The sequence below is a fragment of the Stenella coeruleoalba genome, assembly GCF_951394435.1.
Source record: "Stenella coeruleoalba genome assembly, chromosome: 4".
NCBI lineage: Eukaryota > Metazoa > Chordata > Mammalia > Artiodactyla > Delphinidae > Stenella > Stenella coeruleoalba.
In genome coordinates, this window is record NC_137149.1 from 35,715,646 (window position 1) to 35,740,130 (window position 24,485).

Sequence of the window (24,485 nt, forward strand, 5' to 3'; positions counted from 1 at the left end):
CCAATCTTTTTAATTTCATACATCCTGCTTACTTTTGATTTGGCTTTCTTATCTTTTTCTAACTTTCTAAGATAGATGTTGTGATTGTCAATTTTAGATTATTTATTTCCTTCTAATATATTTTTAAACCTATAAATTTCCCTCTACACACATCGCATTCCTTTAACATTGATATATTCTGTTTTCATTTTTATTCACTTTAAGACATGTTGTAATCCCCTTGTGTTTACCTCTTTGATTCATGATTACCATTTACATGATATATATATTTTATCCTTTTATTTTTAGCCTGTTCATTTCACCTGAAGTGTGTTTCTTATAGACGCCATATCGTTGGATATTTTTTTAATCCACTATGACAATCTTTGCCTTTTGATTTTAGTCCATTCACATTTAACATAATTACTGATGTGGTTAGACTTATGTCTACCATTGCATTATTTCTTATTTGTCATATCTTTTTATTTTTCTCTTCTTATTCTACTGCTTCTTTTGTTTTAACCAAGTATTTTTAGTGTATTATTTTAATTTCTCTGTTAATATTTTAGCTGTATTTTAGAGGCTTTAGTGTGAATGGTTTCTCTAGGAATTACCATAATCACCTTCAACTTTTTACAGCCTACTTCAGTTTAATATTGACATAATTTGGTATTATATAGCAGCTTTGAGCCAATATACCTCTATATACTATAAACTCAACAATATTTTGTTATTCTTATTGCTTTTAAAAATCTTAAGCTTTTTTAAAAAAATTGAGATGAAATGAGAAAAACGTATACACAATCTTTTATACTTAGACATTTATTTATCATTTTCAGTGCCCTTTATTCTTTCTTATTGGTTCAAATTACCTTGTGTCATTTCCTTTCAACTTAAAGATTTTCTTTAGTATTTCTTCAGCAAAGATGAATTTTCTTTCTTTCTTTATTTATTTGTCTGAGAATGTCTTTATTTAAGCTTCATTTTGAAGGATGGTTTTACTGGGTATAGGATTCTTGATTGACAGTTTTTTTTTTTTTTTCTGTACTTCTGAAATGCCACTTTACTGCCTTCTGGCCTCCGTTTTTCCTGATGAAAATGTTGCTATTAATTGTATTATTGTCCCCATATGTAATAAGTCATTTCTCTTGCCACTCGCAAGATTTTTGCTTTGTCTTTCGCTGTCTCTGGTTTCATTAAATTTGGAAACTTGGACATTATATTTTCAAATATTTTCTCCCCCTTTATCTCTCTTCTCCTCCTGGGACTCCCCTTATGCATATGTTAATACTCTTGATGGTATTCCATTGCTATCTGAGGCTCTGTTTATGTTTTTCTTCATTCCTTTTTTCTTGTTGTTCTTCAGATTGATTAATCTCTATTGATCTATTTTCAAGTTTGTTGATATTTTCTTTCACAAGCTCAAATATGCTGTTGAGCCTCTCCAGTGAATTTTTCATTTCAGTTGTTGTATGTTTCAATTCTAGATTTTCTTTTATTAAAAAAATGGAAGTTGGCCTGCCTAAAGTTATGGAGCTGCATTAGATAATCTCTTATAATTTTTTAAATTCAATTTATTTAAACTAAAAACAAAAACAGTTCACCCATTTCTCCCATGCCCATTTTCATTTTAAAGTAAATTTTATCTCTTTATTGATATTCTCTATTAAATGGCACCTTTTTATCGTATTTTAATTGTTTATACATATTTATAATAGCTGTTTTGAACACTTTGTAAATCCAACACCTGGACTCACTCAATATCTCTTGATTGCTTTTTTCCTGAGTATATATCATACTTTCATGTTTCTTTGCACATCTAGTAAATTTGGTTGAAAATTAAACATTTTAATTACACATTATTGCAACTTTGAATTCAGTTTTACTTTTTAGGGTTTTTGTTGTTATTATTATTGTTGTTTTGGTAATTCACATGTACTTAAACTGTGGATTTTAACCTGCCCCATGGTTTGCAGCAGCCAATGGTTCTTATCAGTTTTTTGTTTGTTTATTTTTTTGTTGTTAGCCTACCTTCCTAGCGGTTTCCCTTTTGTCTGCATAGCTTAGTAGTCACCTAATGATTTTCGAGTGACATAGTGTTCAGGCCAATAAGTCTTCCACCCTCTGCCAGGTGATCTGTAGGTGGGTTGAAGAATGCATTTAAAGTTCCTGCTAGTACTCAGATCTCACATCATTTTTCTCTTTTTGCCATACTCCTTGAGTCTTCCCTGCATTTGCATACTTGCCCAACTAGCCATGGATATGTAGAGAACTTATTTCAACCATTCAATACCTCTTTCATATCCAATATCTCCCAGTCACATTTTTGGCTGGTCTGCCACTTGCCTCAACTTGGACTGCAACCTCAAACTAGCAAAACTGCATGTTTTCTCTGTCCATTCCCAAACCAGTCTGCCACTTTTAGCCAGCAAGGTCATGGGTTTTCTGCCTCCACTCCATATCAAATCCACTCCACCTCCTCTGGCAGGAAAGCTGCTGGTTTTTACTTCCAACTCCATGCTGGTATAACTAGTTTTTCCCAGCTGAGCTGAAGTGGGGGAGAAGGGTGAGAAGAATGGTAGCAATCCCAAGCAGGAAGGCCTCAGACTTTCAGTGATCCTACCCAAAACTCTAGCATTTTTTTCAAGAATAACTGCTTCTCAATTTGATAACTGCCTTTGGTCAGTTTTCAAGGTCCTGAAATGGTTGCTTTTATTATTTTATACAGTTTTATATGTAGACTTTTTTATTGAAATAAACTGTCAACTTCTTCATGTTATCATTGTTGGAAATCCCATATCCAAGTTATTTTTATATCCCCTGATTTAGCAATTTTGATTGGGTATTTGTTATACAATCAAACACTTGTTTAGACCAACCTACATGTTTACAATTCTTTTTGTTCATTTTTCCTTCCTTTATAGTCCTATGTCCTTATTCCTAAAGCATATCTTCTAATAGTTTTTCTGCCAGTAAAAATGGAATATATTCTTAGATATATTTGCTTGACAATATCTTTCATTTGTCCTTTTCTTGAATGATAGTTTAACTTGCTGCAGAATTCAACATTGGATATTTTATCTCTGTACTTTGAAGGCCTTATTTCATTATCTTCCAGCTTCTGTTGTTGCTGTTGAGAATTGAGAATCTGCTCTAATGTTTATTTCTTTATGACTAATCTATATTTTTCCCTCTAGATTCTTTAAGGCATTATTTTTGTTTTTGCTGATCTGTAGTTTCTCAACATTGTGTCTAAGTATCTATTTATTTTTATTTAATCCTGGTGAGAATTTATTTTACTTCCTGTGTCCAAATCAATACAGAATTGATTATGATTTTAATCAATTCTATAAATTTGTTAAGCCAATTTTCTTCTCAAATATTGTCTCTTTTTCACTCTTTCTATTCTGTTTCTGAAATTACTATTAGATATATTTTACATCTTTTCCAAAATCTAAATATCTCATATTTTCCATCTCATTTTTCTTGTTATGCTACATTCTAGGTAATTTCCTCATATCTACCAGTTTACCATATTTCTCTTTTCAGTTGTATCTAGCCTGCTGTTTAAGGTATCTAGTGATTTTTTAAATTTCAGTAATTATTTATGGTTTCTTTCTAAATGTTGTATTTGAGTCTTTTACAATGCTTCCAGGTATTTCTTTTCTTATGTCTTAAGTATTTTTTTAATTGTGTTGAGTTTCTTTGAAAATACATATTTTATATTGTCTATCTACTGGTTCTGTTAGCTGAAGTTTTTGGATATCTAAGCCCATTCTTTGTTGTATCTATCAACTTTTGTTCATGGGGATTACTTCTTATTTTGTAAGTTTTTATTATAAATTCAGATTCAGTGGGGTTTTGTCTTTGAGACTTTATGCAGTCTGGAATCAAGAGTGTCTATTAGGGATATTTTGAACTAGCATCTACCAAGTGCCCTAGGGATAAGTTCCATGCGAAGGTACACTTTATGCCAAATTCAGGGTTTGGGGGTTCCTAAACCATACAAATCATGTAAATTTGAGCCCCAAACATAAGTTAGTTGAGGCCTGTATGAATTCTCAGAAGTGATTTTGCCACCCAGAGACCAGCTAAGACAAACAATCTGCTTTGTCTTCTCCCTTTGTCAGTAGAATGATAATTTCTGGTTCATTCTTTTAGTAAGAGTTCAGTCCTTTAAGTATTCCAATTTTGTGGAGTGGTTACAGTCAGAGAGGAGGGGACAAGAATCTTATTTCTAACTTCCTGCCTTGAGTTTGTCAAAATTCTCCTCTTTTACCCTTGACAGATTGGTGCCACCAAAAAGGAGTCACAGCTAAAGAATACACTTAAGCTGTTTCAAGGACCTGAAAAAAACATTACAAATTATGATTCATAGTAAATGAAGGTAGCTATTTAATTTGCAGATGGCAGTTTGCAGTATCACCTTCTGTCCTTTATAGAAATCTATGAATTCCCTCTGTGAGTCGGGACTTTCCTTAGTACCTAGTTGACAGAAATAATATGTCTACTACCTTATCATTACTCATCCTGTCCACCTCTACTTCCTATACATAATCTAAGATACTTTTCATTCTCTCAAAGACCAGGTTTACTTTTTTCTCAGCCTTTGTCCCCTTTAATAATTTACACCCAAACATCAACTGAGTTATCCTTTCAATACAAATACTTAGTCTGCTGCCATTAAAAAATGTGGCACACTGTTTGTGACCACCTAGAGGGGTGGGATAGGGAGGGTAGGAGGGAGGGAGACGCAAGTGGGAAGAGATATGGGGACATATGTATATGTATAACCGATTCACTTTGTTATAAAGCAGAAACTAACACACCATTGTAAAGCAATTATACTCCAATAAAGATGTTAAAAAAAAATGTGGCACACTTCCACTATGATCTTCAATAAATTTGAGAACTCATCAAAACAAATCATATTCCTGGTGAAAAATCTACTTTAAAATATAAAATGAAGTAAATCTCTTCATATTGCCATGACATTTAAAAAATGTCATATATTATGAGAAAGCTTAGCACTTTAAAGGATTCACATATAGTTTAAAACTATTTTTTAATAAAAATACTTTTTTTTAGATTGACAAGGACTTTGGAATATATGTTAAACAGACATTTCTTTAACCACACTAGCAAGCAACATTAGTGTACATTATGTATCATTATATAGGATTGGCTATTAATATATTCGATGAAATCAAATTCCTCTCACATGTATATATCTATGTCTAGGTAGATATATAGACATGCACTTTTTTATATTTCAGGAGCTATACTTTTTATGGTATGGTGTGTAACCTGGTCATTCTCAGGCCCTGAAGTTCTTCCTGGTGGAAGTTTATTTGGACTGTTAATTATCTTTTATGGTGCTGTTATTGGTGGGAAACTTTTGGAAAACATTAGAATACCTTCAGTGCCTCAACTTCCCCCTGTTCTTGGTAAGTGAATAATTAGCTCTCCTTTTTTTGTCATTGACCACATGTAAATTATGACTATATTCTAGTCAGAGTAGATATAATTTAGAACTATTTCAATGTAATATGATCTATATAGCTTTTTTATATGTGTACTTATTATATATGTGTAAATATAGCTTGTTTATAGAAGTATTTATTCTCTATACACACACAGATTTTTCCTGAAATATATTTTAAAATACTTTAAATATACTCAGTATATGATTCTTGGTGCTTTATCATTTAATAGGACATTTTTTACTTAACTTTACATATATTGTAGAAAAGGAAAAATTTGAAAAAAACTGAATCTTTCTGTAGATAACCTAATTCAAATACAATTACAAGGTTCAAATGTTATAGTGACTAGGGCACCAAAAGGTTTATAGTTTTGGGGTGAGCTGTTTGAGCATCTCCACTATGTATATTCATCAGTGCATCATCTGCCTAAACAATGGTACCCCCTATTTCTTCATCACCATTATTATAATTCTCCAGGTAGAGGAAAATTAGTGGAAGAACTTCTATCAGAGGTGTATTGTATCTTCTAAGTATTCAATACATTCAAATATTTAGTTACTGTCAATAGAGGTAATCACTCTCGCTTATCTCTAACACCCTTTCTGTGTTCATAACACCCATTCAGCACCTGCCAAGTATTTACTGAATCTTTTCTCCTCCTCTCCAAAACTTCCACTTTTGTCCTAGTTCAGCCTCTTTGTTTCTAACCATTCCATGCACTATGGCAGAGCCTTCTATCTGGTCTCTCCTTCAGTTTTATGTCTATCTAATTTGCCAAGACCATCACATAGAAAATACAAGACTCATTATCTCACTTCCTGCCTAAAACTTTCCCATGGTGCCTTACTCTGCCAAAACAGGGGAGGGTAGAGGGTAGGGGTAGCTTTCCATGATCTGGCCCCTCCAGCCCATTCCCCACTCCCATCCTAGTCCTTTATGTTCCAGCAATACGGAATTACTTGTTGCACCCCATTGCCATATATCATTTCTTATATCCATTCCTTCATTTATGCTGTTTCCTCTACTTGCATGTAACCTGCCCTTCACCAAAGTAGCGAGAGACATAGTGTGTTTGAAGAAGGGAAATTAAACATTTCTGTTTTCTCTCTTGGGAAAATGAACTGAATCAGACATGGTTTATTTTCTTTCTTCTAAGGGATGTTACTGGCTGGTTTTACCGTTAGGAATGTTCCATTCCTCAGTGATCACGTCTGTATTAGTAGCACAATGTCTTCAACTTTAAGAAACACTGCCCTTACCATTATTCTATTGCAAGCTGGGCTTGGACTCGATCCACAGGTAGATTTCCAATTATACCTTGAGTATAGTTATTTTCTATATTAGAGGCTGGTGGAAAAGAAAAAGAGGCAGAATTTTTCTTACAGCTGTTCCAGGTAGAGCAAAGCTAAGACAAAGAACAAAGATTTTGCAGAAACATTGACACCTTAATTTCTACTGCTGGATATATTACTGATATGAAGATAAATCTCTGTGATATAAGATCTCTATTGGAGATAATCTTTAATTATTTACATAGAGATAAATGTCCCGTATGCAACATTTGTATCATTTGAGAGTTGTGGCTCTTCTGTGGAGAACTGTTTATTTTTCTGTTAACAAAGGATAAGGTCATCCTGTAAAAGGTTATTGCTTTTGTTTTGTTTTCTCAGAGTGATTAAGAATTTCAATAATATTATTGTTTCATGAATTTTTCCCACAGAACTTGTTCCTGATTATCTTTACATTTTTGTAAAAGCTAATCTTTTCAAATATTTCTTTAAATATTACTGTCTAGGGATCATAAATCTATTGGGGTTTTTAAAGATGGATATTCATGAATATACCAGCTATTCAGGATATAACAAATGTGGCAAATATATAAGACTGGTGGAAGTATCTTAAGAGCATAAATAATTATAGACAGTGATAATTTATTGTATTATCCGGTAGAAAATTTGAACCAATAAGAAAATTTAAAAGTTTTCCCTTTCAGTTAATTATGCAGTTTTTAAGTGATTTTCTCTTTTGGCATAATTATTACCGCTAATCAAACAGTTCATCCCTACAAGTTAACTGATGGAGATCCCTAAGATTCTACAGGATACTTTCATTATACTATTTACTAGGAAGATTAAGGGAGGTAGAAATAGTTATTTAATCACAGAGAAATGGGTCTTTTTTAATAATTAAAATACAAGTGTTTTATAAACTATGAAATAGTTTATAATCCAATATATGATGACATATAAAATGAGCTGCATTAGCATTTAAAGCCCAATGTGATATCTGGAATGTATTTCAATATTTGCTTAAAATAATTTTCTTATTGGCCAGTATAGGTTTGTCTAAATGTGACTATGTTTATATTTCAGGCTTTGAAGCATTTGAAAGGAGTTTGTTTAAGATTGTCTATGGGTCCATGCCTCATAGAGGCATGTTCAACTGCTGTTGTTTCCCACTTCCTTATGAATTTTCCCTGGCAATGGGGATTTCTATTAGGGTAACTTTTTCTCATTTTTCTCTATGAAAATATTCAGTTAAAATTCTTGGTTTTAAATTATTGAAATATTCAGAATATTGTATAGACAAGCTTATCATTAAAATTATTTTCACAATGGTAGAAAATCTTGGAAATCAGTTGGTCAGAAACAGAGCCATGTCCTATATCTACTATATCCTTAACAAATATTCATAGTCTCTAAATGCTTAATGCCAAGATAGTTCACGTTATCAGTTTATTTTTTCCTCCTATACTGTAATCTATCTCTATTTTTAACCTATCTAATGACTTCTTCCTTATATACCATATGTACATAGATATAAAATCTGTATCTATAGTATGTAATATATGTATTATATATGAAAGATATTTTGTATAGATATAGATATTATAACAAAAAACAGCAAACACTATTTTCCTAGATCCAATGTCCCAACTATTATTATCCACCATCCATTTCCCTTCATGTCCAAATTCCTCAGAATAATAGTCTATAATCATTATCTCTATATCCTGAGCTTCTTTTCATTTTTCAATCCATTTAACTTTTGCCTCCACTTATCCATTCCAGTGGATGCCATGTGCATTTCTAAAAGATAAGGGCATTCTCTAACTAAATTAACAACAATTTCTTATTATCCTTAGGTGATTTTTAAAAAAATTTTGATCTACTCAATATTTGGTGGAATCTTTGAATCAGTCAAAGGATTGTGTATCCATTTTTTGTCCAGGTCTTGAATATATCTTTTATCTATCCTCAGTTTTCTTTTATTATGTCCTTTTGTAACTCCCCCCTCCATATCTATTAAGTTTTTCTTTATACTTCTCATCTGCTTGCCTTTGCAGTACACACTGGAAAATTTTCTCTGCTCAGTTCTCTAGCTTATTAACTCACTCTACAGTTATGTCCCTATCACCTATTTATTTATTTAACTTTGGCAATTAATTCTTTATTTCTAAGGACAATAGTTAAATGTTATGAACAGATAGAGTATACTTTCATGATTCTGAGGATATTTAGTTATTCTGAAGTCATGTTCTTGTTGTTCTCTTTTTAATATATCTCTTTCCTTGGGTATAAATTATTCCATTTGATGAACATGGTGCCTCAATTCAAAGTGTTGGCTTTCCCCAAATATTTGGTGATACTTTAATGGGTACTCATTTTTTTAATTGAAACTTCCTATTAACCTGTGCTTTGTTTTATCTGTTTGCTATTGCCTTCTTGCAGGAAATAGGCCAGTCATGCTACCAAGCAAGTTTCCTTAGAAGCTGAGGCTGAGATTAAGATTTTTCTTTGGCCACACCTCGTGGCTTGTGGGATCTTAGTTCCCCACCCAGAAATTGAACCTGGGCCACAGCAGTGAAAGTGCCAAGTCCTAACCACTGGACTCCCAGGGAATTCCCTAAGATTCTTATGCAAATGATTTATTAAGGGAGCTCTCAGTAGAAACCTCTGAGTGAAGAAAGACAGATAGGAGTGTGGGAAAAGTCAGTGGTTCCAAAACTTTGCTACCCATTAAAATCACCTGGGGAGTTTTTGAAAATCCCAGAAATTAGAGGAGTGATGTCAGCAAGATGGCAGAATAGGAAACTCCAGGCTCACTTTCCCACATGGAGACACTCTCATAACAATATGAGGATCAGATTACCTTTATGGTAACTCCAGAACCACTTTAGAGCTTATATGTAGCATTCCATGCAAGCACAGTGCCAAGAAGAGGCACAATGGAGCAATTAGAACATTCCATTGCACTTACCCCCCATACCCCATGTCCCTCCTACAGAGCAAGGGCAATCAGGAGGAAACTCCAAACTTTTGAGTTCTCCCTCAGGAGGAAAAGAAAAAGCTGGAACATGCGTCTTATATTCTGGCTTTTAAAGAGGCTGCCCAAGGCACTGGTTTCTGTCTCATCTGACTTGGAACATTGACAGAAAAGAGAGTGGCACATTTTAGATGCCCGAGGTCCACTGAGAACAAAGGTGAGTCTTGTGCATTGCTTTACTCCAGAGATATTGATTGCAGTACTGCTGATAGATACCTGGGGTTACTCTGGAGTAGGAAAAAGCCAAAGTCCAGCTGGAGATAAATGCACCAAAGCCTGGAGAAGACACATTCCAGAAAGGTTTGAGAGACTCCCAGAATCGTTAGCTGGGATGATTGGTCTTTCCCTAGTGAAGAATTTCATAAAGACCAGGCGAGGTGGCTGTTTTTTCAAATATCCAATTTCCAACAAAAGATAACAAGGCATACAAAGAAACAGGGACTCAGGGCTCAATCAAAGGAACAAAATAAAATTCCAGAAACCAACCCTAAACAAATGGAAACGTATTACTCAACAAAGAATTCAAAATAACCATCATAAAGATGCTCAGTGAGCTCAAAGATGTTGCAGACATCTAAAAGAAACCAGGAAAATGATGCATGAACAAAGTGAGAATACCAACAAGGACATAGAAGCTATGAAAAAAAGAACCAAAAATAAATGCTGGAGCTGTAGAATATGATAACTTGAAAAATTGACTAGAGGGGATCAATAGGAGACTGGATTGGCTGAAAAAAAAGAATCTGAACTTGAAGACAGGTTATTTGAAATTATAGAATCATTGGAGCAAAAAAAGGCAAGGAAAGTGAAGAGATCCTAAGGGACTTGTGGGATGCCATTTAATGGGCCAACCTATGCATTATGGGAGTTTCAGAAAGAGAAGAGAGAAATAAATGGTCAGAAATCCTATTTGAAGAAATAATGGGCCAAAACCTCCAAATTTGAGGAAGGAAATGGACATACAAATTCAAGATGATCAAAAAACTCCCATTAAGATAAAACCAAAGAAACCTACACTGAAACACATTGTACTCAAGCTGTCAAAAGTCACAGAAAGTGAGAATCTTAAAAACAACAAGAGAAAAGCAAGAGCTCCCTGAAGATAATAGTTGGATTTTTCAGTGGAAACCTTGCAGGCCAGAAGGGAATGGGATGATACATCCAAAATGCTGAAAGGAAAAAAAATGGCCAACCAAGAATACTATATCTAGCAAACCACATGTAAAAACTTCATGACGTTGAATTTGACAATGATTTCTTGGATATGACACTAAAAGCATAGGCAACAAAAGCAAAACTAGGTGGGACTGCATAAAACTTAAAAACTTCTGCACAGCAAAGGAAACAATTAACAAAGTGAAAAGGCAACACACAGAATGGGAGAAAATAATTGCAAACCATATATCTGAAAAGAGATCAATATTCAGAGTATGTAAAGAACTCCTACAACTCAACAAATTTTAAAAAATAACTAAATATTGGGCAAGGGATTTGAATAGACATTTCTATAAAGGACATATACAAATGGCCAAAAAGCATCTGAAAGTACTCAACATTTATAATCATTAGAAAAATGCAAATCAAAACCACAATGAGATAACACCTCATACCCATTAGGATGGTTACTATTTTTAAAAAGCTAGAAAATAACAAGTGCTGACACAGACGTGGAGAAATTGGAACATTCGTGCACTGCTTTTGGGAACATAAAATGGACAGCTGCTATGGAAAATAGTTTGGAGTTTCCTCAAAAAACTGAAAGTAAAATTACCATTTAATCCAATAATGCCACTTCTGTGTATATATCCAAAACTGAAAGTAGGATCTCAAAGAGATATTTGCACGCCCATGTTCATTGCAACATAATTCACAATAGCCAAGAGGTAGAGGCAGCCCAAATATCCATGGACAGATGAATGGATAAAGAAAATGTGGGATACACACACACACACACACACACACACACACACATACACACACACACACACACAGAGAGAGGAATATTATTCAGCTGTAAAAAAGAAGGAAATCCTGTCTCATTCTACAGCATGGATAAACCTTGAGGACATTATGTTGAGTGAAATAAGCCAGGACAAATACTGTATGATTCCACTGATATGTCTAGAGTAGTCAAAATCATGTTAACAGAAAGTAGAATGGTGGTTGTCAGGGGCTTGGGTGAGGGGGAAAAGGGTGTTGCTCAATGAGTATAGAGTTTCAGTTTTGCAAGATGAAAAAGTTCTAAGTATATGTTACACAACAATGTGAATATCATTTGCACTACTGAACTGTACACTTAAAAATAAAGTTAATTTTATATTATGTATTTTTTACAACAATTAAAAAACTTTACAATATCCCAGTATTCATGTCAAACTTCATTCTAGATCAGATCAGAATGTCTTGGAATGTGAATCCAGGCATCCATATTTTTTAAAGATCCCAAGTACATGGTAAGATCACTGTCAGTGATCCCTGCTTTCTGATATTTAAACTTCTGTTTAAATGTGGGCTGGACTTACTGACTTGCTTCCAATGGACAGAATACCGCAGAAGTGATAGGATATTTCTTCTAAGAAGATTAGGTCATAAGAAGACAATGACTTCTGTCTTCCTTGTTCTCTCTTGCACTCTCTTTAATTGCTTGTCTTGGGGGAAGACAGCTGCCATGTTGCGAGCAGCCTTGCAGAGAAGCCCTCATGGCAAGAGGCTGAACCTATCAACGGCCATGTGAGTAAACTTGAAAGCAGATCTTCTCCCATCCACCTCATGAGAGACCTTGGGTAGGAAGAGGCATACAGCTAAGCCATACCCAGACTCCTGACCCACAGAAGTTGTGAGATAATAAATGTGTGTTGTTTTAAGCTTCTAAGTTTGGGCATGATTTGTTAAGCAGCAACAGATAAATAGGTGGTTCCAATGTGCAGTAAAGTTCAGGAACCACTGAACTGGGCAAATATGTGTTTTCAGAGAATTCTAGGTTCTTCTTGAGTCCCTAGGGAAATCTTGATTATAAACTGCACCAGAGAGGTTGTACAGCCAGAGGCATAGAAGCTAAACTGTTAGACCCTCACATCAGTCAGTCATTGGCAGGAGCTGTCTGGAAGGGGGAAGTGGTGAACTTCCTTAGCATCCACAGGTAAGCTCTTGTTATCAGGGCAAGGCTCCCAGAAAGCTGCAGTTGTCAGTGGTTAGCAGGCAACAAGCAGCAGCTGGGGCACAGGTACACTGGCCCGGCAAATGGGTTCTGGTGGGGACCACGCGCATCACTACTGCAGCATTTAGAAGGTGAATGTGGAAGAGACAAGGCAACGTTCTGGATGGGATATACGAACAGAAGGTATTCTGAGCAGGAATTTCCCCATTCCTCAGGGGTGTCATCAACCACCCCAGAAATTTTCTCATTTGCCTTTGTGACTTAGGTACCCACACTCATTTTTCCTTCTTTTGGGCAGATGTCTTCCTTACTGACTTGTTCAAGAGGTAGGAATGGTGTGGAGACTACATCTGACGGGCCATTCTTATGGTGGTACTCTAAGTAATTACCATTTGATTTCCTCAGAGGTGCCTCCTACTCCCAGGATCTGCCTTCTGGGCTTGGGACATTTTTAGGAGTACACCATATCTTCTGTAGCAATCTTATACGCTTTTTGGCTTATGATTTCCTTTCTCAATCCTAAACTGTCTGTCTCTAATCTTCCTGTATACACTTAGTTTCTTGTCCATTGAGGATTCCTCTTTTGTCTTCTAGCTAGGTTATGGATTTTCCTATTATTTTCTTTTCTTTTTTAAAAATAATATATATTTAATAAAATTAGGGTTATAGCATACATGCTGGGTTTTTTTGTTTGAATTTCAAAATTGTATTAAATATCACAATTCTAATAATTAAATATTAAAAATGACAAAATTAAATAGGAAATAATTTTGAATCTTAAATAGTAGTCCACGTTTACTTAGAGGAGGATGAGGAGGTAGTTTGAATTTTTTTTCCCACCCCCCCACGGCTTTCCCCCCTTGGTGTCCATACGTTTGTTCTCTATATCTGTATCTCAACTTCTGCCCTGCAAACCGGTTCATCTGTGCCATTTTTGTAGGTTCCACATACATACGTTAATATACGATATTTGGTTTTTTCTTTATGACTTACTTCACTCTGTTTGAGTCTCTAGATCCATCCATGTCTCAACAAATGATCCAATTTCATTCCTTTTTATAGCTGAGTAATATTCCATTGTATATATGTACCACATCTTCTTTATTCATTCATCTGTCGATGGGCATTTAGGTTGCTTCCATGACCTGGCTATTATAAATAGTGCTGCAATGAACAATGGGGTGCATGTGTTTTTTTGAATTATGGTTTTCTCTGGGTATATGCCCAGTAGTGGGATTGCTGGATCATATGGTAATTCAATTTTTAGCTTTTTAAGGAACCTCCATACTGTTCTCCGTAGTGGCTGTATCAATTTACATTCTCACCAACAGTGCAAGAGGGTTCCCTTTTCTCCACACCCTCTCCAGCATTTGTTGTTTGTAGATTTTCTGATGATGCCTATTCTAACTGGTGTGAGGTGATACCTCATTGTAGTTTTGATTTGCATTTCTCTAATAATTAGTGATGTTGAGCAGCTTTTCATGTGCTTCTTGGCCATCTGTATGTCTTCTTTGGAGAAATGTCTATTTAAGTCTTCTGCCCATTTTTGGATTGGGTTGTTTGTTTCTTTAATATTGAGCTGCATGAGCTGTTTATATATTTTGCAGATTAATCCTTTGTCCGTTGATATGTTTGCAAATATTTTCTCCCATTCTGAGTGTTGTCTTTTTTTTTTTTAACATCTTTATTGGAGTATAATTGCTTTACAATGGCGTGTTAGTTTCTGCTTTATAACAAAGTGAATCAGTTATACATATACATATGTTCCCATACCTCTTCCCTCTTGCGTCTCCCTCCCTCCCACCCCTCTAGGTGGTCACAAACCACCTAGCTGATCTCCATGTGCTATGTGGCTACTTCCCACTAGCTACCTATTTTACGTTTGGTAGTGCATATATGTCCATGCCACTCTCTCACTTTGTCACAGCTTACCCTTCCCCCTCCCCATATCCTCAAGTCCATGCTCTAGTAGGCCTGTGTCTTTATTCCTTCTTACCCCTAGGTTCTTCATGACCTTTTTTTTTTTTCTTAGATTCCATACATATGTGTTAGCATACGGTATTTGGTTTTCTCTTTCTGACTTACTTCACTCTGTATGACAGACTCTAGGTCCATCCACTCCACTACAAATAACTCAATTTCGTTTCTTTTTATGGCTGAGTAATATTCCATTGTATATATGTGCCACATCTTCTTTATCCATTCATCTGTTGATGGACAGTTAGGTTGCTTCCATATCCTGGCTGTTGTAAGTAGAGCTGCAATGAACACTTTGGTACATGACTCTTTTTCAATTATGGTTTTCTCAGGGTATATGCCCAGTAGTGGGATTGCTGGGTCGTATGATAGTTCTATTTGTAGTTTTTTAAGGAACCTCCATACTGTTCTCCATAGTGGCTGTATCAATTTACATTCCCACTGATAGTGCAAGAGTGTTCCCTTTTCTCCACACCCTCTCTAGCATTTATTGTTTCTAGATTTTTTGATGATGGCCATTCTGACCGGTGTGAGATGATATCTCATTGTAGTTTTGATTTGCATTTCTCTAATGATTAATGATGTTGAACATTCTTTCATGTGTTTGTTGGCAATCTGTATATCTTCTTCAGAGAAATGTCTATTTAGGTCTTCTGCCCATTTTTGGATTGGGTTGTTTGTTTTTTTGTTATTGAGCTGCATGAGCTGCTTGTAAATTTTGTAGATTAATCCTCTGTCAGTTGCTTCATTTGCAAATATTTTCTCCCATTCTGAGGGTTGTCTTTTGGTCTTGTTTATTTTTGTTTTTATTTCCATTTCTCTAGGAAGTGGGTCAAAAAGGATCTTGCTGTGATTTATGTCATAGAGTGTTCTGCCTATGTTTTCCTCTAAGAGCTTGATAGTGTCTGACCTTACATTTAGGTCTTTAATCCATTTTGAGTTTATTTTTATATATGGTGTTAGGGAGTGTTCTAATTTCAGCCTTTTACATGTAGCTGTCCAGTTTTCCCAGCACCACTTATTGAAGAGACTGTCTTTTCTCCATTGTATATCCTTGCCTCCTTTGTCATAGATTAGTTGACCATAGGTGTGTGGGTTTCTCTGGGCTTTCTATCTTATTCCATTGATCTCTGTTTCTGTTTTTGTGCCAGTACCATATTGTCTTGATTACTGTAGCTTTGTAGTATAGTCTGAAGTCAGGGAGTCTGATTCCTCCAGCTCCGTTTTTTCCCCTCAAGACTGCTTTGGCTATTCGGGGTCTTTTGTGTCTCCATACAAATTTTAAGATTTTTTGCTCTAGTTCCATAAAAACTGCTATTGGTAATTTGATAGGGATTGCATTGAATCCGTAGATTGCTTTGGGTAGTATAGTCATTTTCACAATATTGATTCTTCCAATCCAAGAACATGGTATATCTCTCCATCTGTTGGTATCATCTTTACTTTCTTTCATCAGTGTCTTAAAGTTTTCTGCATACAGGTCTTTTGTCTCCCTAGATAGGTTTACTCCTAGGTATTTTATTCTTTTTGTTGCAGTGGTAAATGGGAGTGTTTCCTTAATTTCTCTTTCAGATTTTTCATCATTACTGTATAGGAATGCAAGAGATTTCTGTGCATTAATTTGCATTCTGCAACTTTACCAAATTCATTGATTAGCTCTAGTAGTTTTCTGGTGGCATCTTTAGGATTCTCTATGTATATTATCATGTCATCTGCAAACAGTGACAGTTTTACTTCTTCTTTTCCAATTTGTATTCCTTTTATTTCTTTTTCTTCTCTGATTGCCGTGGCTAGGACTTCCAAAACTATGTTGAATAATAGTGGTGAGAGTGGACATCCTTGTCTTGTTCCTGATCTTAGAGGAAATGCTTTCAGTTTTTCACCATTGAGAATGATGTTTGCTAAGGGTTTGTCTTATATGGCCTTTATTATGTTGAGATAGGTTCCCTCTATGCCCACTTTCTGGAGAGTTTTTATCATAAATGGGTGTTGAATTTTCTCAAAAGCTTTTTCTGCATCTATTGAGATGATCATATGGTTTTTATTCTTCAATTTGTTAATATGGTGTATCACACTGATTGATTTACGTATATTGAAGAATCCTTGCATCCCTGGAATAAATCCCACTTGATCATGGTGTATGATCCTTTTAATGTGTTGTTGGATTCTGTTTGCTAGTATTCTGTTGAGGATTTTTGCATCTATATTCATCAGTGATATTGGTCTGTAATTTTCTTTTTTTGTAGTATCTTTGTCTGGTTTTGGTATCAGGGTGATGGTGGCCTCATAGAATGAGTTTGGGAGTGTTCCTTCCTCTGCAGTGTTTTGAAAGAGTTTGAGAAGGATGGGTGTTAGCTGTTCTCTAAATGTTTGATAGAATTCACCTGTGAAGCCATCTGGTCCTGGACTTCTGTTTGTTGGAAGATTTTTAATCACAGTTTCAATTTCATTACTTGTGATTGGTTTGTTTACATTTTCTATTTCTTTCTGTTTCTGTCTTGGAAGGTTATACCTTTCTAAGAATTTGTCCATTTCTTCCAGGTTGTCCACTTTATTGGCATAGAGTTGCTTGTAGTAGTCTCTTAGGATGCTTTGTATTTCTGCAGTGTCTGTTGTAACTTCTCCTTTTTTATTTCTAATTTTATTGATTTGGGTCCTCTCCCTCTTTTTCTTGATGAGTCTGGCTAATGATTTATCAATTTTGTTTATCTTCTTAAAGAACCAGCTTTTAGTTTTATTGATCTTTGCTATTGTTTTCTTTGTTTCTATTTCATTTGTTTCTGCTCTGATCTTTATGATTTCTTTCCTTCTGCTACCTTTGGGTTTTGTTTGTTCTTCTTTCTCTAGTTCCTTTAGGTGTAAATTTAGATTGTTTATATGAGATTTTTCTTGTTTCTTGAGGTAGGCTTTCATAGCTATAAACTTCCCTCTTAGAACTGCTTTTGGTGCATCGCATAGGTTTTGGATCATCGTGTTTTCATTGTCATTTGTCTCTAGGCATTTTTTGATTTCCTCTTTGATTTCTTCAGTGATCTCTTGGTTATTTAGTAACGTATTGTTTAGCCTCCATGTGTTTGTGTTTTTCTACATTTTTTTCCCTGTAATCTATTTCTAATATCATAGCGTTGTGGTCAGAAAAGATACTTGATATGATTTCAATTTTCTTAAATTTACTGAGGCTTGATTTGTGACCCAAGATGTGATCTATCCTGGAGAATGTTTCGTGCGCACTTGAGAAGAAAGTGTAATCTGCTGTTTTTGGATGGAATGTCCTATAAATATCAATTAAATCTGTCTGGTCTATTGTGTCATTTAAAGCTTCTGTTTCCTTATTTGATTTCATTTTGGATGATCTGTCCATTGGTGTAAGTGAGGTGTTAAAGTCCCCCACTATTATTGTGTTACTGTTGATTTCCTCTTTTATAGCTGTTAGCAGTTGCCTTATGTACTGAGGTGCTCCTATGTTGGGTGCATATATATTTATAATTGTTATATATTCTTCTTGGATTGATCCCTTGATCATTATGTAGTGTCCTTCCTTGTCTCTTGTAACATTCTTTATTGTAAAGTCTATTTTATCTGATATGAGTATTGCTACTCCAGCTTTCTTTTGATTTCCATTTGCATGGAATATCTTTTTCCATCCCCTCACTTTCAGTCTGTATGTATCCCTAGGTCTGAAGTGGGTCTCTTGTAGACAGCATATATATGCGTCTTGTTTTTGTATCCATTCAGCAGGCCTGTGTCTTTTGGTTGGAGCATTTAATCCATTCACGTTTAAGGTAATTATCGATATGTATGTTCCTGTGACCATTTTCTTAATTGTTTTGGGTTTGTTTTTGTAGGTCCTTTTCTTTTCTTGTTTCCTACTTAGAGAAGTTCCTTATCATTTGTTATAGAGCTGGTTTGGTGGTGCTGAATTCTCTTAGCTTTTGCTTGTCTGTAAAGCTTTTGATTTCTCCATTGAATCTGAATGAGTTCCTTGCCAGGTAGAGTAATCTTGGTTGTACGTTCTTCCCTTTCATCACTTTAAGTATATCATGCCACTCCCTTCTGACTTGTAGAGTTTCTGCTGAGAAATCAGCTGTTAACCTTAATTGAGTTCCCTTGTATGTGATTTGTCATTTTTCCCTTGCTGCTTTCAATAATTTTTCTTTGTCTTTAATTTTTGCCTATTTGATTACTATGTGTCTCAGCATGTTTCTCCTTGGGTTTATCCTGTATGGGACTCACTGTGCTTCCTGGACTTGGGTGGCTATTTCCTTTCCCATGTTAGGGAAGTTTTCTACTATAATCTCTTCAAATATTTTCTCTGGTCCTTTCTCTCTCTCTTCTCCTTCTGGGACCCGTATAATGTGAATGTTGTTGCGTTTAAAGTTGTCCCAGAGGTCTCTTAGGCTGTCTTCATTTATTTTCATTCTGTTTTCTTGATTCTGTTCTGCAGCAGTGAATTCCACCATTCTGTCTTCTAGGTCACTTATCCATTCTTCTGCCTCAGTTATTCTGCTATTGATTCCTTCTAATGTAGTTTTCATTTCAGTTATTGTATTGTTCATCTCTGTTTGTTTGTTGTTTAATTATTCTAGGTCTTTGTTAAGCATTTCTTTCATCTTCTGGATCTTTGCCTCCATTCTTTTTCCGAGGTCCTGGATCATCTTCACTATCATTATTCTGAATTCTTTTTCTGTAAGGTTGCCTATCTCCACTTCATTTAGTTGTTTTTCCAGGGTTTTATCTTGTTCCTTCATCTGGTACATAGCCCTCTGCCTTTTCATCTTGTCTATCTTTCTTTGAATGTGGTTTTTGTTCCACAGGCTGCAGGAATGTAGTTCTTCTTGCTTCTGTTCTCTGCCCTCTGGTGGATGAGGCTATCTAAGAGGCTTGTATAAGTTTCCTGATGGGAGGGACCAGTGGTGGGTAGAGCTGACTGTTACTCTGGTGGGCAGAGCTCAGTAAAACTTTAATCCACTTGACTGTTGATGGGTGGGGCTGGGTTCCCTCCCTGTTGGTTGTTTGGCCTGAGGCAACCCAACACTGGAGCCTACCTGGGCTCTTTGCTGGTGCTAATGACAGAATCTGGGAGGGCTCACACCAAGGAGTACTTCCCAGAACTTCTGCTGCCAGTGTCCTTGTCCCCACGGTGAGCCACAGCAACCGGCCGCCTCCGCAGGAGACCCTCCAACACTAGCAGGTAGATCTGGTTCAGTGTCCCCTGAGGTCACTGCTCCTTCCCCTGGGTCCCGATTCACACACTACTTTCTGTGTGCCCTCCAAGAATGGAGTCTCTGTTTCCCCCAGTCCTGTTGAAGTCCTGCAGTCAAATCCCACTAGGCTTCAAAGTCTGATTCTCTAGGAATTCCTCCTCCCATTGCCAGACCCCCAGGTTGGGAAGCCTGACGTGGGGCTCAGAACCTTCACTCCAGTGGGTGGACTTCTGTGGTATAAGGGTTCTCCAGTCTGTGAGTCACCCACCCAGCAGTTATGGGATTTGATTTTACTGTGATTGCGCCCCTCCTACCATCTCATTGTGGCTTCTCCTTTGTATTTGGATGTGGGGTACCTTTTTTGGTGAGTTCCAGTGTCTTCCTGTCAATGTTGTCCCAGCTAGTTGTGATTCTGGTGTTCTCACAAGAGGGAGTGAGAGCATGTCCTTCTACTCCGTCATCTTGGTTCCTCCCTCTCCTATTATTTTCATGTCTTCATTTCAAATGGTTTTGAGATGGAGGTAAAGGCTGCAATTTGTGCTTGACCCAACATCTTGAATGAAATTTCTCTAGAGTTTTAACCAGCACTAAAGAATGTGTGAACATTTTTACCACCATTAAATGACATTCACTCAAGAGCAGAATTTTTGCATTCAAAGTCATTGTAAAGAGAAGATGTGGTACATATATATAATGGAATATTACTCAGCCATAAAAAGGAATGAAACTGGGTCATTTGTAGAGATGTGGATGGACCTAGAGTCTGTCATACAGAGTGAAGTAAGTCAGAAAGAGAAAAACAAATATCGTATATTAACACACATATGTGGGATCTAGAAAAATGGTACAGATGAACCTATTTCCAGGGTAGGAATAGAGAACAGACATGTGGACACAGATGGGGAAAGGGAGGGTGGGACAAACTGGGAGATTAGGGTTGACATATATACACTATCATGTGTAAAATAGATAGCTAGTGGGAACCTGCTGTGTTGCACAGGGAGCTCAGCTCGGTGCTCCGTGATGACCTAGATGGGTGGGAAGGGGGGTGAGGGAGGTCCAAGAGGGAGGGAATATATGTATACATATAGCTGATTCACTTCGCTGTACAGCAGAAACTAACACAACATTGTAAAGCAATTATACTCCAATAAAAAAGTCATTGTAAAGGTTAATACATTTGTTGTACAATTTACTATAAAACACTTTTGTTAAAAGGATGTTTTTAAGTTGGTTTTCAAAGATTTTTCTCTCAGTTTTGTAGTCAGTGCAGTCTCTCCTGCTGTTGTTGTCCCTTCCATGCTACGTTTGCAAGAAAAGGGATATGGTTTTGAGAAAGGCATTCCAACCTTATTAATAGCTGCCAGCAGTTTGGATGACATCGTGGCTATCAGTGGATTCAATACATGCTTGAGCATAGTCTTCTCCTCAGGTAAACAAAAAAATACAACAGCTACCGTATAATTCATTGCTTTTTTTGTTCTTTAAACAAGGTATGTGTCTTTGCCTCTGCATTTATTAATGAAGACTTTTCTATGTAACATCTTTTTATTCTTCATAGACAGCTCATTCTAGACCAGAGAAGGAATTTCAATGGGTTAAGATACCACTACTTAACACAACTGATTTCCTTTTAATAACTAAATATTCCAATTAATTTGATAACCCATATTATTACCATTTATCTGCTCTTGTTGCTTTGGAATTTTGTCACAGTTTTCAATAGAAAAATTTAGGCAGCAATATTATTAGTACTACTAATATATTGAATAGATATTTTGGAGATGTACCTTTCTGGCCATCATTATAAATAACTGGTTGCTCTGTTACTAAGCCAACTTAAATATATAGAGTGTGGACAAGTGTGTGTCTTTTTGATAGTGATGGGACAAGATCCTGCAACAATTCTAAATCCCAAGGTGATATTTGGTCTTGAATGTCACTTGGCAGAAATTGTGAAAGTAAACACTCCACATTTAATAATGCATTAATTATCTGCCAGTGTTCGAAGTTCAAAAATTCTGTATTATTAAAGCACCAAAACATTTTAAAGCTGAGAAGTTATATATATATAGTTTCTCTTAAAATCATAAGATATAAATGAATAAGAAGGAAAAAAGGGAAAATATAGAAATAAAGTATGTAATAGTTATACCCCCAGGAATAATAATTGTGAATCTTTTGATGTAAATTCACCCAGACTTCTCCTTTTCTCCCCCATCCCCATCTATCTCTAGCTCTTTCTCTCCCTCCCAATATTCTTATAAAATTATTGAATAGTAACCATACTTTCTTATAACCTGAGTTGTTTTGCATTTACCTGTGTATTGCAAACATGGTCCTTTTCAGTAAATATTTCTATGACATTTGAAATGGTTGCATAGTATTCGATTGGCTGCATCATGGTTACTTAACATGTTGAAAATTGAAATTGACACCAGTATTTACTATTAAAATAATGCTTGGTTGAACAGCTAAATAGTTGTACTTAATCTTAATATTTTCTTAATCTTTTTTAATACTTTTTAAAAAAGTTTTATTTTTTGCTGTGTTGGGTCATTTTTGTGCGCAAACTTTTCTCTAGTTGTGGCGAGTGGGGGCTACTCTTCATTGCGGTGCGTGGGCTTCTCACTGAGGTGCTTTCTCTTGTTGCAGAGCATGGGCTCTAGGCACCTGCGCTTCAGTAGCTGTGGCTCAAAGGCTCAGTAGTTGTGGCACACGGGCTTAGTTGCTCTGCAGCATGTGGGATCTTCCTGGACCAGGGACTGAACGCGTGTCCCCTGCTTTGGCAGGCAGATTCTTAACCACTGCGCCACGAGGGAAGTCCCAATATTTTCTTAGTCTTAAAAGAGAAATTATTGAGTTAAAAAGTATATAACATTCTAAGATTTTTGAAATATATTGCCACAATATCTTGTCCTACCAGGGTGCACAAGCATGCCACCTTCATGCTCTTCACCTTCTTCAAAATTAGGTATTTACTAGTCCTTTTTAGCTTAGCTAATTTGACAGGTGAAGAGTGAGGTCTCTTTAAATGAAGTACTTTGAATACTAGTGATGTTAAACAAATGTTCGTGTTTATTGGCCATTAGCATTTTGGAATGTTTAATAGATTGCTTTTCTTGAAATATTTTGCCTATATCCTATAGGTGTGTTCATCATTTGTTCTTTTGATTTGTTAAGATTCTGCACAAAATTAAGAATGATAACCATTTGTTTTATACGCTATGGTTTTTGTAATTTGACTTTTAACTTTATCTTTTTTCTGCCATTCAGAAGTCCTAAATTTTTTATTGTCAGATCTGGCCACCTTTTCCTTCATGACTGGTATCAGTCATTCTTTCAAAAAATATTTTTTGTGCTCCTCTTCCATTGTACCAGCTACTGTATTAAACACTGAGGATCAACAGTGAACAACAATATTAGTTTTTATTGAGTAATTGCTTTGTACTTGCTGTAAGTTCTGTAGATGTTTTGACTCAACAGTCACAATAGTGCTATGCTCATTTTGCAGATAAGGAAACTAAGGAACAGAGGTTAAGTAATGTGCTCAAAGTCACAGATCTAATAAGTAGGGGAACCAAGATGCAAACCTAGCAGCCTGACCCCAGGCCCACACTTTTAACTACTATTCTATCCTGCCTCCCGACACAGCAGACAGAGAAGACCACGTGGTCAATGGTCTCAAGGGGTTTATATTAAACAAATAATTACAGATGTAATAAATATTACATAGCATAAGATGCTAGGGGAACATTCTACAGGAGACCAAACCTAATTTGAAGAGGACTGAAAAAGTGGAAACCAAGCAGGTACATGCTTAAAAATCCTCTTCCACCACATAACTATGTAAACTGTCTCTTAAAAGTTTAAGGACTTTTAAAGTTTTATTTTACACATTAGATCTTCAAAGCATCTATATTTTGGAATATAGTAGATATTGAGATCTAACCTTACCTTCCAGGTCAATTGGCCCTTTTACCATTATGTAATGTCCTTCTTTACGTCTTGTGACAGTATTTGACCTAAAGTCTATTTGTCTGATATAAGTATGACCACCCCTGCTCTCTTTGGGGTACCATTTGCATGGAATATCTTTTTCCGTCCTTAAAGTTTATAGCAATCTGTTTTAAAATGACAACAACTTCAATTGCATTCAAAAGCTCTACTCCTCTACTCCTTTACCTCTCCGCCTCCTCACTTTATGTTATCATTGTCACAAATTACATTTTTTATATTATGTATCCATTAACATAGTTTTACAGTTATCTTTTGTGCTTTTTTTTTTTTTTTTTGGCGGTACGTGGTTGCTTTTTTTTTTTTTTTTTTTTTTGCGGTACGCGGGCCTCTCACTGT

The 24,485-nt window shown here is 35.8% G+C and overlaps 1 protein-coding gene across 1 annotated transcript in view; it reads left to right on the forward strand.

Moving 5' to 3' along the window:
- SLC9B1 (solute carrier family 9 member B1) overlaps positions 1–24,485 on the forward strand; it is a gene marked incomplete at both ends in the record, with an annotated part of 47,353 nt that overhangs the window by 13,995 nt on the left and 8,873 nt on the right. The window contains 4 exons of the mRNA XM_079920571.1: positions 5,256–5,426; positions 6,622–6,764; positions 7,838–7,965; positions 21,386–21,561. Of these exons, the coding sequence (XP_079776697.1) occupies positions 5,256–5,426; positions 6,622–6,764; positions 7,838–7,965; positions 21,386–21,561 (618 nt within the window). The remainder of the gene's footprint in view (positions 1–5,255; positions 5,427–6,621; positions 6,765–7,837; positions 7,966–21,385; positions 21,562–24,485) is intronic.